Source organism: Podarcis pityusensis (assembly GCF_964106645.2).
Source record: "Podarcis pityusensis genome assembly, chromosome: 7".
Taxonomy (NCBI): domain Eukaryota; kingdom Metazoa; phylum Chordata; class Lepidosauria; order Squamata; family Lacertidae; genus Podarcis; species Podarcis pityusensis.
Genome location: NC_138031.1, coordinates 83,716,027 through 83,732,712, shown reverse-complemented (window position 1 = coordinate 83,732,712; position 16,686 = coordinate 83,716,027). Strand labels below are relative to the sequence as shown.

The 16,686-nt window shown below is 43.8% G+C and overlaps 1 protein-coding gene across 4 annotated transcripts in view; it reads left to right on the top strand.

Moving 5' to 3' along the window:
- The first annotated feature begins 8,381 nt into the window (after positions 1–8,381).
- The window catches only part of VWA8 (von Willebrand factor A domain containing 8), a 93,480-nt gene continuing 85,175 nt past the window's right edge, over positions 8,382–16,686 (top strand). For all 4 annotated transcript variants that reach the window (XM_081014592.1, XM_081014593.1, XM_081014591.1 and 1 more), the window contains exons 1-3: positions 8,382–8,574; positions 13,935–14,012; positions 15,806–15,936. In XM_081014592.1, the coding sequence (XP_080870718.1) occupies positions 8,397–8,574; positions 13,935–14,012; positions 15,806–15,936 (387 nt within the window). In that variant the 5' untranslated portion in view covers positions 8,382–8,396. The remainder of the gene's footprint in view (positions 8,575–13,934; positions 14,013–15,805; positions 15,937–16,686) is intronic.

Sequence of the window (16,686 nt, the reverse complement as noted above, 5' to 3'; positions counted from 1 at the left end):
GCCCTCTGCTTGTGTCTTCGCTAACTTGTAAATGCCCACACAGCTCTCTCTCCCAGCCATCCTCCTGGGAACCAAATCTGCAAGCCATCCCACGGGCTCCCTAAACCCTGTTACCTCTTCAGCTTCCAACACCTCCTCTTCCAGTCTTCTCTCTCTTCTCCCTTTGATCACTCATCATTGTCCCACCACCACGCCCCATGCTCTGAGCCTTCTTACCTTGGTAGTTCCCTTGCTGGTTCCCACGGCAAAGCAAATGTCATGGATTGATTTAGACGCAGAGGAATGGTGATAACTGAACTTATTCTTGTAAGTTATGCCTGTAGCTGAAATTATTCTGCATGGTTATGCTTGTGGCTGAAATGCTTATTGTTGTTTATTATTTATTCATTTATTACATTTCTATATCACCCCTCATCCAAGGACCACAGGGCAGTTTACAATACGAAAACACAAAAAACACATAACATAGTAACAACAACAAAAGCAATATTCCCCAGTTTAAAAGGCCATTGATTGCTTAATTACCTAAAGTTTAATGAAAATAGTTAAAATTCTTTTTTTGAAATTCCATAAGTTAAATAATAAAAACTATGATATACATATTCTATACTGGGCACAGAAGTAATTTGGTAGTACAGTGGTACCTCGAGTTACAAATGCCTCAGGTTACAAACGCTTCAGGTTACAAACTTCACTAACCTGGAAGAGATACCCCGAGTTGAGAACTTTGCCCCAGGATGAGAACGGAAATTGTGTGCCAGCGGCAGCAAGAGGCCCCATTAGCGAAAGCACGCCTCTAGTTAAGGACAGTTTGAGGTTGAGAACGGACCTCTGGAACGAATTAAGTTCATAACTAGAGGTACCACTGTAGTTGCCATCCGTCTGTCTTGGGAGACAATGGAGTGTGCCTCGGGGGGTGAAGTCAAACAGCTGTGTTAGCCGCCCCAAAGTGACCTCCAGTGTGTATGGAGGTCCTGGGCTACTCAGATGACAAGACCCCATCTTGGCCTCACTAATGTGGTCTAAAGAAAAGTAGAGCAATATGTTTGGCACCAGCTTGGCTGCAGGAGTTGCCAGAAGGAGGCATATAAGGCGCCATCCAACTGTCTTAGGGACTTGACCCTGGATTTGTGTGGGGTTTACTCTTCTTCTGAAGATATCCTGCAAGGCAGCAGAGGTACAGGATCAGTTATCTTTCTCCTAGATGGACTCCCTCCCCAGGTGAAAGAGTCACATCTGCCCCTCACTTCCCTCTGCAGCACATGCAGAAATCGCCTTCTGAACCATTGGATTCACTATGGCTCTTGTCCCCTCAACCCTTCGCATGCAGGGGAAGTCCCCAACCCACCTTAGCAGGCTGATCAAAGCCATTCCCAACGTGTGGCTACTGTCAACTGCTGAAAGCTGCTCGGAGTCACAGGTGAGAGCTGAGTGCAGGGTGGGGACCAAAGGTGTAATGATAGTCATAAATACGCTTGTGATGAGTTTTTTACAAGCACCTACAAGTGGAAAGGGGATGTGAGTAAGGGGGATGCCTGAACACAAGGGCATTGGGGGAAGAACCAAAAGGTAGAGGAAATTTGTAGAGTTGCTAGTGCCATTCAGTGGTGCCCAAACTTTTTTCAAAGAGGGCCAGATTTGTTTTTTAGTTTTTTAACTATATCTTTATTAATTTAAAATAAATACATTTATGAGAAAACAGACGTACATACAAGTAAACAAACATTCAAACAAACAAACAAATAACAGAAAAATCAAACAAACCACCACACTATAAGATGCAAGAAGATTAATATAATTATCATTCTGAACACAATTATAAAACTCATAGAGAAGCAATTTAAAACTGACTTCCAATTAATCTCACTGTACTTTATCTATTACTTTATATCGCACAGTTACATATTTCTTATATACCGTAATTTCTTTTTACCTCCCTACAAACTTATATTTATACAATACAGGGTTCAGTCTAATTCTGCCAAGATGTTTCCTTTTATTGCATAGTTTTCTAAATATTCTTTAAAGATTCCCCAATCCTTATAGACTTTTTGTTTTGATTGGCCAAAGAGGGCCAGATTTGATGAAGTGAAGGGCCGTGAGGGCCGCCCGAAGTTGTTAACCTTTTTTTAGGATTGAAGTTGTTGAGCTTTTCTTTGATTTTACCCCAAAGTTGTTTTAGGATTGAATTTGTTGAAGTTTTTTTTACAATTTTACCCCAGGAAATACTGCCACAAGAGCCAGATTAAACTGACCGGCGGGCAGATTAGGCCCCGGAAATGGACTTTGGACATGCCTGTGAGATGGTGGAAGTTGTGCTCACCACCTTAAAGGTAAAGGTACCCCTGCCCGTACAGGCCAGTCGTGTCCGACTCTAGGGTTGTGCGCTCATCTCACTTAAGAGGCCGGGAGCCAGTGCTGTCCGAAGACACTTCCGGGTCACATGGCCAGCATGACGAAGCTGCTCTGGCAAGCCAGCACCAGCGCAGCACACGGAAACGCCGTTTACCTTCCCGCTATAAAGCGGTACCTATTTATCTACTTGCACTTAGGGGTGCTTTTGAACTGCTAGGTGGGCAGGAGCTGGGACCGAAAGACGGGAGCTCACCCCACCGCGGGGATTCGAACCGCCGACCATACGATCGGCAAGTCCTAGGCACTGAGGTTTTACCCACAGCGCCACCTGCATCCCAAGGTAAAGGTACCCCTGCCCGTACGGGCCAGTCGTGTCCGACTCTAGGGTTGTGCGCTCATCTCACTTAAGAGGCCAGGAGCCAGCGCTATCCGAAGACACTTCCGGGTCACCTGTGAGATGGTGGAAGTTGTGCTCACCACCTTACAGGGCTTCAGACATCCAGCTACCCCTCTCCCTAAGTTCCAGTTGCTTACTTTTTGGAATGTACTCAGATACTTCGTATTTGTTATTGTAGCCTTCAGGTTTAAAGCTATCCATTTTCTCCATCAATATTCCAGACAGCAACATCTGCTCAGTTTTGTACTGAAACATATTTCCACTGCGGAGTTCTAACAATTGCGTAGCAATTCTTTTCCATTCTGACGGATCTTAACACATCAAGGTTTTCTTTTTCCAACCAGGCATACCATTTATGTGTGACAGAAATGGGGAAAGGTAAAACCTTGAAATGCTCATAATCCACACATTTCTCTCAAAGCCGCGTACTATAGGAGTCACATAGATGGAGATGGGATTCACAGTCAACAGAGGTAGCAAGAGCTCCAGATTATGGATTGCACCTGGAAAAACCACCCAATTCTTTTTCCCAGATTTGTACATAGACTATATAACACCAGTGAGTCATTTAATTAGATGACTAAGGGGAACTTCATGTTTTGAAGTTTGTCATACGGATATTGTATTTGTACAGAAATAAGTACACCACCCCATGGGACAAGTATGCCTTTGTATGCACGTGAACTTTATGTTGTGTGGAAGTCACTTTGGGGATGAGTTGCAGCTTGGAAAGGAAAGGTGAATCTTCCCAACCACCCACACTGTGTTCCTCCCCAAGTTCTACTCTAGTGGAATTGTTGCTTTTAAAATTACAGTGGTACCTTGGGTTAAGTACTTAATGCGTTCCGGAGGTCCGTTCTTAACCTGAAGACCACTTTAGCTAATGGGGCCTCCTGCTGCTGCCGCACTGCTGCCGTGTGATTTCTGTTCTTATCCTGAAGCAAAGTTCTTAACCCGAGGTACTATTTCTGGGTTAGCGGAGTCTGTAACCTGAAGCATCTGTTAGCTGAAGCGTATGTAACCCGAGGTACCACTGAACTTGCTGCGTGGAGGCACAGCTGAGGAGTGGAGATAGTTGGGATGGGGAGGGAACAGGAAAGGGAGAAAGAGAGAGAAGGGGAGAAATGCAATGGATGGATGGGTGGATCGACGGAGTGTGTGTGTGTGTGTGTGTGTGTGTGTGTGCTTGCATGCATACATGAGAAGAAAGGGTAGGGTGATTCTGGCTCTGCCCTCATCCATTGCTAGCATGCAGTCCTGGAAGGTTCCTCATGGAAGAATGTGGCCCTGGGGCTGCAAGACGGTTCTCCACCCTGACATGAAGTCATCACCAATAATCTTTTTTCACCCTGTGCAGAGATGATTGCAAATACATGTGCACATTTGCCCTGATGAAATGTATGTAGGAAAATCATAGCATGTAAGGGGGAAAGACCTGCAAGAAGCCAGGATTTCACCCTGTGGATTAGTCTCTGTTAATAGTTCTCAAAGCACTACACTCTTTTAAAAGTTTTATTTTAACGATTTGTTCGTTTTTGAATGTGTGCTGTTTGATGAAATACGTTAAATTGATTTGTATCTCCACATGCATTTTGTAGTTCTATATGCATTGAATTTTGGGGCCCCATTACAGCAATATTTGATTCACATTTGTAACACTTCTTTTTATACGAAAATCTGTGATGTGAAAATCCATGTGAAAGCACAAAGCTTTCCTACGCACGCTGTCAAAACAAAATACATTCATCTGTTTGAAATCTGAAGCAGCAAATGTTGCTGGTGGATAAATGTCTACTGCACTGCTGCACCATTAAGCAAAAATTAGATCATTAGAAGGTAAGTGTTTTGCACAGCGGCAAGAGCAACCCTAGTTGAGAAAGCAATTGATGGGCAAATAGCTTATATGGCACTCTGCCTCCAAATGAACTATGCGGCAACAGACTTTATTACATTAGGGATCTGATCTACAACTTCAGAGTTTCTGTAATATTGTTATGACCATTATTTCCTGGCATGCAAAGTAGATAAATTGTCTCATCTTCTGGGCATCTTGAAACTTATTTTCTGCAGACAATCAAAGCTGATTAATGGGAAATTAGATGTGGCAGGAAGGGCTTTAAAAGCCCTTAGTCCCAAGCCAGCTGCAATTTAAGTGCCATGTACCAACACATAAAATAACAAAGGAAAACAGTATTCTTTGGAATACTTATTAAGGAAAGGCTTGAGGTTGTGAGGGCCTGGCATGATACAGATGTCAAAACAGCTTAGTGCGCAATCCTATGCCTGCCTGCTCAGGACAGGAGGCTTCTTCCAGTTTGGTTCTCAGGCAGTTCAATCACATACCAGCAAATTCAGCTTGTGCTGTTCTAGTGCTATTTTGAGGTCTTGTGCAATAAACGAATGTCCCCTAAGGACTGGACTTTTTGCAATAAGGAAAATGATGGGGAAATTGGAAAGTGTGGGATAACAGTGTGTGCACAGCCTACAGATGTCCTCAGCAGGACCATTTAATCAACCCCCATTTCCTTACCTAGAATAGCCTGTGGACCCTATGTCTGCCCCCCCAGCACCTCCCAAAAGTTAACAGCAGGAATGCACTCAATACTCTTGTCACCTTGCCCTGGCAACCAACTTTCCCCCTTAGCCAGGGGTTGCCAGCCTTTTTGGACCAGGAAGCACATTTTGAATTTCGAGGGAGTACTAGGGGTACGAGTCACAACACGACTGCCAAGGGAGCACAGCATAGCACAAAATTAGAGACAGGGCAATACTGGTGAATTGTGTTTCCATATGAGAAAAGGCTTAACCTGTTGAATTTCTGCCTAGAAACTAGGACCAACGCTGGAGAAGTGCATTAAAGGGGAGGCTGAAATAGCAGTTCTTTAGAACCCCAAGGATTCTTATTGCCTGGTGTCCAAACAACTCTCTTATCCAGGGGTCAACAACCTTTTTCAGCCGTGGGCCAATCCACCATCCCTCAGACCATGTAGTGGGCTGGACTATATTTTGAAGAAAGAAAGAAAAAGATCAAATTCCTATGCCCCACAAATAACCCAGAGATGCATTTTAAATAAAAGGACACATTCTACTCATGTAAAAACACAATGATTCCTGGACCATCCGCGGGCTGGATTGAGAAGGCGATTGGGCCGCATCCGGCCCCCGGGCCTTAGGTTGCCTACCCCTGCTCTTAACCATTTCAGGCTCAAACTCCAGTAGACTGAAGGAGCCAGTCTGACTCATTTCACAGGAATCCATTAGAAGGCTACCTGCATGTTTCGTTTCATAGCTTTTGCTTCTTAGCAAGGAAAAGGGCTAGAGACTTAACTTTTCATTTTCTCCCCCCATTTTAAGGAAAGCCCCTGCCCAACATGCGCCAGCAAAGAAGCCCTTTGAGTAGCCACGACTCTTGGCAAAGTACCTGTGCAAATGCCACTGAGAGGATGCTCCTCCATACCTCTCCCCTTCATTACACGCTTGGGGTAAAATCACTGCATGTGCGAATGGAGGGCTGGCCTGGAGGCAAATCAGTTTAGCCCGCAATTAATCCCTGTACGCACATAACATCGCGCTTTTTAAATCAGCAAATCTCATATGCTTATTTATGGGTGGGGCTTCTATTATTACCTGGAAAGAGATTTTAACAAAATGAACGGATAAGTGACGTTAGAGATAGCACTAGACCAGGGCCAGATTTAGGTTTAATGAGGCCCTAAGCTAGTGAAGGTAATGGGGCCCTTTTTATGTCCAGCTTTCCTTTGTCAACAACAAATTGTCACTGTTTTTTCGTGTTGAATATATGCTATATGGTAATTTATGGACCTAATAGGTATCTAGAGCCATTTGCACATGCAGAATGTAGGCACCCTATATATAGAAATGAGCAAACCAGTGATATTTTAGGGAGCAGGCTAGCAGGCGGGGCCCATTACTTACATCACAGGAGCCTACACAATACAAAACACTGTTGATGTATGTAGGGTTTTTTAAAAATTTGTTTTTTATCTTATATTTTGGAAATGTACATCCAGGTTTTTTTTCCTTTAAATTTTTTTGGGGCCCCCAAGAGAGTGGGGCCCTAAGCTATAGCTTGTTTAGCTTATACGTAAATCCCTTTCTCAAGCCCCTTTCTCAAGTCCAGTTCTCTCAAAGCAGGAATAAAAAGACGATCCTAGACTAAGCACACAGCCACGAGGTGACAGCAGCCATGAAATTAAAAGACGCCTGCTTCTTGGGAGAAAAGCAATGACAAACCTAGACAGCATCTTAAAAAGCAGAGACATCACCTTGCCGACAAAGGTCCACATTGTTAAAGCTATGGTTTTTCCAGTAGTGATGTATGGAAGTGAGAGCTGGACAATAATGAAGGCTGATCGCCGAAGAATTGATGCTTTTGAATTATGGTACTGGAGGAGACTTTTGAGAGTCCCATGGACTGCGAGAAGATCAAACCTCTCCATTCTGAAGGAAATCAGCCCTGAGTGCTCACAGGAAGGACAGATTCTGAAGCTGAGACTCCAATATTTGGCCACCTCATGAGAAGAGAAGACTCCCTGGAAAAGACCCTGATGTGGGGAAAGATGGAGGGCACAAGGAGAAGGGGACGACAGAGGACGAGATGGTTGGATAGTGTTCTCGAAGCTACCAGCGTGAGTTTGACCAAACTGCGGGAGGCAGTGGAAGACAGGAGTCATAGCTGTCAACTTTTCCTTTTTTTGCGAGGAATCCTATTCGGAATAAGGGAATTTCCCTTAAAAGGGGGGAATATTGACAGCTATGACAGGAGTGCCTGGTGTCCTCTGGTCCATGCGGTCACGAAAAGTCGGACACGACTAAACGACTAAACAACAACAGACGAGGCGCGCAGCTCTTGCACGAATTGCAGAAGCAGTTCCCGAGCTCAGGCCGGCAGCTGTGCAAAGCGGGACCTTCTTGAGGCAAACGTGGCCGCGAGGGGCGAGTGTTTTTCTCACATCCGTAAATAATAGTGATCTTGGCCACGCTCCCTACATTGGAGAAGCCGCCGAGGTCGGAGGGAGGCAGTCAGCCGTTGAGAGATAAACCCCTTCCTGGCAGAATCCGAGACCAGGGAGAAGAGTCGGTGAAAGAAGACTGGAAGAAATTTAAAGACTATTTACAGAAATATTGTAAAATTAAGGAATCTTAGAAGGATGTTGGATAGAAACTAAGTGGTTTCCAGCTGTAATGCTTTAAGAGATATGAAAAAAGGCTTACAAATGGGTAAAAGCTCAATGGTAAGGATTTGCTGAACTAACAAACTGAACTGGAATACAAAAAAGGGAGGTACGAGGAGGTCCGGGGAAATAAGTGTAAGGAAGATAGGTTATGGAAAATTAATGTGTTTTTAACTGTTTTATTTTGTATGTTTTCTTTTTTACTTTTTTGTTATATCTTAAAAACTTTATTTATTTTTTTTTTTGTATTCTGTATTTTCTTCTATTTTTTGAAACTTTAATAAATATCATTTTAAAAAAAAAGAGAGAGAGAGATAAAACCCCTTCCGCCGCCTGGCCCGGCCCCGAAAGCGTCGGGCGCTGTTTCCGCGGGGACGCTGTGCAACTGCCGCACCGGTCCCCCAGCGACGCTGCTCTCCGGCTCTTCCTCCTGTCAGGCCGGCCGGGCCATGCCATCGCGGATGCTCTTCCTCGGCGGCGCCGGCGCCTGCGGGGTGTGCGGGGCTTCGGCGGCGACCAGGCGGGTCCGGCTGCTCCTGCGACAGGTGGCGGCCTCGGAAAGCGGCGGCGCCGGGAGCGTCCGCACCGGCCGGGCCCGGCTTCTGCACTCGACCGGCAAGGCCGAAGGTAACGGCGGGGTCCAGAGGGCGCCTTCCCGGGCCTCCGCCGCCGCCGCCGGCTGGGGCGCCAAGGTCACCCCCGGCCCGGCGGGGACTGGGAGCCGGGTCTTTGCCGGGTCGCCTCATGGCGGCAGGCCCGGGGATCCGGAGGACCCCACAGGATCGGACGCTTCCCCACAAGGTTGAGACGGAAAGGGCTGCTGGAGCGACGGCACCCCCTGGCCCTCCGCTTCTGGTCTTCCTTCCCGTGGCTGAGTGAGCTTATGGGACTCACCGCCACGAGAAGAGTTCGGTGACTTCTGCTCCCAAAGGGTTTTTGGGTTTTCTAAAGGCCCTTTTGTGGGGTTGCTCTTCCAAGAGTGCTTCAGCCCTTTCAGTGGAACCGCTTCTTTCTCAAAAGCCACACACCTCTCTGCACCAGCATATTATTATTATTATTATTATTATTATTATTATTAATTGAACTTCCCTGGCCCTCCGCTTCTGGTCTTCCTTCCCCGTGGCTGAGTGAGCTTATGGGACTCACCGACACGAGAAGAGTTCGGTGACTTCTGCTCCCAAAGGGTTTTTGTTTTTTAAAGGCCCTTTTGTGGGGTTGCTCTTCCAATAGTGCTTCAGCCCTTTCAGTGGAACCGCTTCTTTCTCAAAAGCCACACACCTCTCTGCACCAGCATATTATTATTATTATTATTATTATTAATTGAACTTCCCTGGCCCTCCGCTTCTGGTCTTCCTTCCCCGTGGCTGAGTGAGCTTATGGGACTCACCGCCACGAGAAGAGTTCGGTGACTTCTTCTCCCAAAGGGTTTTTGTTTTTTAAAGGCCCTTTTGTGGGGTTGCTCTTCCAATAGTGCTTCAGCCCTTCCAGTGGACACCGCTGCTTTCTCAAAAGCCACACACCTCTCTGCACCAGCATATTATTATTATTATTATTATTATTATTAGAACTTCCCTGGCCCTCCGCTTCTGGTCTTCCTTCCCCGTGGCTGAGTGAGCTTATGGGACTCACCGCCACAAGAAGAGTTCGGTGACTTCTGCTCCCAAAGGGTTTTTGTTTTTTAAAGGCCCTTTTGTGGGGTTGCGCTTCCAAGAGTGCTTCAGCCCTTTCAGTGGAACCGCTTCTTTCTCAAAAGCCACACACCTCTCTGCACCAGCATATTATTATTATTATTATTATTATTATTATTATTATTATTAATTGAACTTCCCTGGCCCTCCGCTTCTGGTCTTCCTTCCCCGTGGCTGAGTGAGCTTATGGGACTCACCGACACGAGAAGAGTTCGGTGACTTCTGCTCCCAAAGGGTTTTTGTTTTTTAAAGGCCCTTTTGTGGGGTTGCTCTTCCAATAGTGCTTCAGCCCTTTCAGTGGAACCGCTTCTTTCTCAAAAGCCACACACCTCTCTGCACCAGTATATTATTATTATTATTATTATTATTATTATTATTAATTGAACTTCCCTGGCCCTTCGCTTCTGGTCTTCCTTCCCCGTGGCTGAGTGAGCTTATGGGACTCACCGCCACGAGAAGAGTTCGGTGACTTCTGCTCCCAAAGGGTTTTTGTTTTTTAAAGGCCCTTTTGTGGGGTTGCTCTTCCAATAGTGCTTCAGCCCTTCCAGTGGACACCGCTGCTTTCTCAAAAGCCACACACCTCTCTGCACCAGCATATTATTATTATTATTATTATTATTATTATTATTAGAACTTCCCTGGCCCTCCGCTTCTGGTCTTCCTTCCCCGTGGCTGAGTGAGCTTATGGGACTCACCGCCACAAGAAGAGTTCGGTGACTTCTGCTCCCAAAGGGTTTTTGTTTTTTAAAGGCCCTTTTGTGGGGTTGCGCTTCCAAGAGTGCTTCAGCCCTTTCAGTGGAACCGCTTCTTTCTCAAAAGCCACACACCTCTCTGCACCAGTATATTATTATTATTATTAATATTATTATTATTATTATTTATTGAATTTATTGAATTTATTGAATTTATATACCATTCGTGGATCTCAGGGTGGTTCACAGAATAAAATTCTTAGGGGAGGAACAATCTACCTTCCTAACCTGCTTGCTGGCTTCCTAGCAGCATCTCTGGAAACACAACATCCTTTTTTCTAAACCCTGTTTCCCCTTTAAGTCTTCTCTCATTCCAATGGGAGCTATGCTTTACCTTTTTCCTTTACATCATCGTCATCATCATCATAATAGGAGTTGTTATTGACATGACTGGGCTCCTTCCGTTGAAATAAAGTAAACAAAAGCTACACATTCTACAAGGAACTGGAAAAATAGGCCACATGGATAGGGATAAATAGGAAATAGACCCCTGCTCCCCCACCCCTGAGACTGGCAGTAACAGCCTTTCTCAACTGGTCTTCCTAGCTAGGGATGATGGGAGTTGTAGTCCAATAACATTGGGGGACCAGAGGTTGAGAAAGGCTGTGGACAAGCCTATATCTTCATCAATATCATTAGTCATTTCATTTCTAGGCTGCTTTATATTTTTAAGAAAAAAAGCTCAGATGTGGTTTACAACACATTTACACTACTTAGTTTATGCTACTTTTATTAAACCCTTTATTGTGGATCAACTTTGGTGGGATTTGCTTCTAGCTGTGATTTTGCAGGTGGTACTAGAGGACCCTTGTTGTCCCTTCCAACTCTACAATTCTATGAGGTACACAGAATTGCAGCCTCGCTCTTAATTTCCCAGAATAAATTTACCATACTTAGATGCTCCATATTTCAGTATAATATAAAAGCAAACTATATGATTCTGTACCACTTTTATTATTTTGGTTTGCAGATAATATAACTCTTTAACCTATTATTCTAGTCTAGGTTTAACTCTCTAGTATATTTTAAATGTGGTCAGAAGTGACCCTGATTTTTAGTGGAACTTATTGCCACATACATGTGTTTTGGATGATATCTCAGCTTTGACTTTCCATCACATTTAATTTGATTAAAGTGTCCCTGTTTCTCTTTTGTCAATGTTCTAAGCTTCTTTATGGGAACCTTTTCTACGTGTTTAGCTCAGCTCCGTATGAAGTCTTTGATGCGTCTCCTTTTCACCGTCTGGCATGCTTTTCATTGTGCTTCTGCTGGGGTTGTGATCATAACATCTTGTTTGGAGAGTGGTGTGCCCATTTTTCACTCTCAGTATAAATTTCTTGTTGTCTCCCAGGCGCACTAAGGATTTCTGAGCTTTTCCTTATCTCTTGCTTTTTAAAAACCTGATAATAAGTACTTCCACAGCAAGATTTGTGTTTGTCACCCAGTTGCCCAACAGCATTAGTTTTGATCAAAGTCCTTTTAGTTAATTTTTTGCTGGTCATCCCCCCCACCAGCCCTGAAACTGACTTGCAGAAACTCAGATTCATTTCAGTTGCATTAAAAACATTATTAAAGAAAAATAATAACAGTTGACTTTAAAGAACATATTCAAAATGAGTAGTTAACCCTGGTGTTAAGAAGTAACTATTTTTGAAAGGAGAAATGAGTATACAACAATTTACAGCTGCCAGGCAGGAAAGATAATGAAATCCTAAAATTGTTGAAATGGGATATGTTTGCCCCATGATCAAACAGAGATTTGTATAGCATCCTCCCATTTATCACTTGAGAATCTAATGATTGAGCCCTAAATACCCCTGCCCTCTTTAGCTTCACTATGGCCACATATGCATCCCAGAAGCACTGAAAACAATAATAAAACGTGTATGTCAGTCTTCCATTACCCCATGTTGTTCTCGGCTGTAATGAGCTGTGATTGCCATGTGGTATTTCAGAGCCCCCCTCCTTAATTTAGTGAAAAAATAAATGTTTTTACTCTTACATCTTTTGGGGTCTATTCTGCCCCTCTTGGAATGACTGAGAAAACCACACAGGGGTGCTTGCTGCAAGTCAGTGCTCTTGCAAAATGTATTTAAATGTTTAATACCTGCCATATCTACAGATGCTTAGCACAGAACTTGCTCTGGTCATTTAATATGAAAAAAATCATATTTGGTCTATTTTCACAATAGGTAATGTATAGCTGTACTATACACACACAGTAGTTTGAAGTGGATATGAGGTGTGCGTGCTTCTCTTGTTCTCCACGTGGCATTCTCCTCATGAAAATGCCAACCCACAATCCTTCTCTCCCAATAAAATACTGATATTCTCATTCTGTGGATAACCCAATAAGGAAAAACAAGCCACTTGTCATCTGTAGCTGCTGGTGGTGTGGATGCTTTTTAGTGCTTATTTTTTTTGGTGGGCAGTTTGTCATGTGTGTTTCATTGAGGATTCCCTGTTGCCACACACCCTACAGTGGTACCTCGGGTTAAGTACTTAATTCGTTCCGGAGGTCTGTACTTAACCTGAAACTGTTCTTAACCTGAAGCACCACTTTAGCTAATGGGGCCTCCCGCTGCCGCCGCGCCGCCGGAGCACGATTTCTGTTCTCATCCTGAAGCAAAGTTCTTAACCTGAAGCACTATTTCTGGGTTAGCGGAGTCTCTGTAACCTGAAGCGTATGTAACCCAAGGTACCACTGTATTTCATTTTTCTCCTTACCTGATTGCAACCTAGCCATTGGGTTTTGGGTAGCCTACATGATGCTGAAGGCATCTCACACAGGGCCTGAAACCCTTGGAACTGTCCCCCTCCCCCCACATCTTGGAGTGAGTGCACTGAGTGGACCTTGCCCGGAAAGCAAGGCAGAGAGCTTAAAAGCTGTTTCCATGCTGGGAAATTCTTGTGTGCATTTAATCACACACTTTCAACTTGCCAGGATTCAGGTGTAATAATGATTAAAATAGATCAGTTTAAACTAGATTTCAGTGGGCATGACTAAGCCTGGATCCAACCCCACATCTTTAAATAAAATGTTAAGTATCACAACCTGAATGAATGACCTGTTTTTTTTGTAGAATCTCTGCAAAGTGGCTGATGGAGCTATTCATTTACACGTGTCCTTTTTCTAAAGTTCTTGGGTTGCAAAGGCCAGGAGTTGAAGTGGAAGCTAGATTAAGGTTACCAGACGTCCCCTTTTCCTGGGGACAGTCCCCGGATTTACAAATCAGTCCCCATACAAAATCCATTGAAGTTGAAAAGTGTCCCCGGATTCATTGGAAAAAAATCCGGTAACCTTAAGCTAGATATACTAGGTTTGTTACTCTGTACAAAGTTTTACTATTGCAACTATTGACACAGAGAGCAAAGGCTATAACAAAGATTTTATGGTTAAAGTACCATCTTGGATCATGCCCTGCAGGAAGGTTCAGAAAATATTATGTGCCCTGAATGAGCAAACATCTTTCTCTTTGTAGGCTGTGTTAGATTTGTGATGATTGTATAGTTAGCAATCAGTGACAGTTCTCCCTTTTCTTTTCAGGTGATACTGTTACTATTGGAGATGTGTCATACAAACTCAAAATTCCAAGAAATCCAGAACTTGTCCCAGTAAACTACAGTAAGAAACAATATTCTTCTAATACCCAGCTGGTTAAACATATATGAATAATAGTAATGATTTTTAAATTTATTTTCACCCCACCCTTCTCCCTGACGGACTCAAGGCAGCTTACAGATAAGAACAACATTTGCTAAAAATCATTAAAAACAACCTGCAATAGATTTTTTTAAAGCTTTTTGATGTTATACTGTGAATTTATGTCAGAAGCCAGCTTGGCAGGATTTGACTAGAAGGCAGCCTGCAAATAGTTAAATAAATATTAGAAGAGTTTAATTACTACAGGATGGAGAGAAGGTGGAGGAAAGATAAAAGGAAATGCAAGATGGAGAAAGTCTGGGAAGATAACATTTTTTTGGTTGTCTTCATTAGTAATGGTTAATTACTTTATGTTAACCTGAGCACTAGTAAAATAAAACTATAAGATCAACTAAACATATCTGCCAATTCCTACCTACAGGCCTTTCTATGCTCTTCTTATTTCATATAAAGGAAATAGTGAAATTTTGTAGGAGCTGGTTATAGTATTGAAAAGTGCATTTGAGTGCCCTTGTGTCCGTAGGGTCTGTGGCCCTGAGGCTTTGGGGGGTATTCTTGTATGCATTTATGTTCTGTTCCTATCTGACAGGTTGTTTTGCATTCTTGAGTTTTCTTTCCATTTTAGGTGTCTCTTAAATCTGATCCAATTTCTTTTCTTCAAACCGTAACTAAAAATAGAGCTAGCTAAATTTATTAATGTGAAATGTACCAGGAGCGTGGAGTTGCATAGCAAGTAAACTGCTCTTGGGCTTCTAATGCTGGCTGTGATCACACATCATGTTAAGCCATACTTAATGGTTCTCTGTGGTTTAATGTGAACAAGCCCCCTGCCCCCTGCTGAGAAGTCCCGGCTTCTGGCTATACCATGCCGAGAACAGGGACGCCACACCAGCGTTTAAAGCTGTTTTCAAATCCCTGTTCTGCCTTAACCGTGCCTAAGCCTGGCAAAGGAAGCTCACACATAAGAGAGAAGGAGCCATGTGGAGAATAGAATGAAGGCAGCATTGGCCTTCTCCAGGGACTACAGCACCTTCCATAGCCCAGGGGTAGCCAACGTGGTGCCCTTCAGACGTGGCTTAACTCCAGCTCCCATCAGCCTTAGCCAGCTTGGCCAGCAGTCAGGAATGATGGGAGCTGTAGGCCAGCAACCTTGGGAGGGAGGCCACCACGTTGGCTATTGCTGCAATAGCTCGATGGCCATTCCTGGAGAAGACACTCTCTTGTATTTGTCTCATTTGTAGCCCCAAGAAGGTAAAAGAGCTGCCTTTGTCTTACTCTTATTTTACCTTCCTAAGTATCTTGTGAGTGCTGGCAGAAATGATGTGCTAAAGTCTACCCAGGGACTTTCAGCGACGAGCAGAGATTACTTATTTGTTTGTCTAGTTGCCTAACACAGGCCAGTCTTGAGACGCCTTAATGTTTAATCAAATGTCCAGCCGGAGGAAAATCTTAACCTGGCTCACCCGCTGCCTCGCCTTTAAACCCAAGACTCTAGATGGCACTTCCTTTTATTAATTTAACTGGACTCGTATCAGTCCATTTTATGCATCCCAAACACTGTCAGTTGCATTGGTTTGAACTTTAATAGATTTGAAATGTTTGTACTCTGAAAAAAAGGAGCTCTAACAGTGAGGCTAGAAAGATAAATTCAGAAATTGAAGAGCAGTATCAAAACTATTAAAGGTGCTTTGTAATTTAAAAATATTGGTTTGTAAATTCTTAATTTAGACCAAAGTCCACGCTTTCTTATTTAGTTTCAGACTCTGTGGCTCAGTCTGTAATCCAGCATTTAAGATGGATCATGCAAAAAGACCTTTTGGGCCAAGACGTCTTTCTCATAGGACCACCTGGGCCTCTTCGGCGATCGATTGCCATGCAGTACTTGGTAAGCTTGGGGAGAGAGACTTAATTTTCATTTGGAAACTGGAGTGGACATTAGTAATTCTTAGGTTTCGGTGTAGTAATGTTTAGCAGTCTAAGAGACATGTAGCCTGGGAGAGTATCTTTTAGGATTTCTGGCAGAAGGCCCAGTAAAGTGTCCATCCCAGTGTGCAGAGAGTATGTTTGGTAATCAAGGATTGTTTAGAGTTACTTCCCAATTTTGAAGCCTTTGAATCAAACCAAGAACACACTACAGTTGAGTTTCTAGACTGGTGACTAGGAGTGGCTGCTGGGACCATATAACACCAGTACTGAAGGATCTTCATTGGCTCCCAGTGCGTTTCTGAGCACAATTCAAAGTCTTGGTGCTGACCTTTAATTCCCTAAACTGCCTCGGCCCAATATACCCGAAGGAGTGTCTCCACCTCCATTGCTCAGCCCAGACACTGAGGTCCAGCTCTGAGGGTCTTCTGCTGGTTCCCTCCCTGTGAGAAGCAAAGTTACAAGGAAACAGGCAGAGGGCCTTCTCGGCAGTGGCACCCGCCCTGTGGAATGCCCTCCCATCAGATGTCAAGGAAATAAACAACTGTCTGACTTTTAGAAGACATCTGAATGCAGCCCTGTATTGATAAATTTTTAATGTCTGATGTTTTAAAATTTTTACATGTGCTGTAAGCTGCCCAGAGTGGCTGGGGAAACCCAGCCAGATGGGCTGGGTATAAAACAGCAACAACTATTCTTATTATTATTCTTA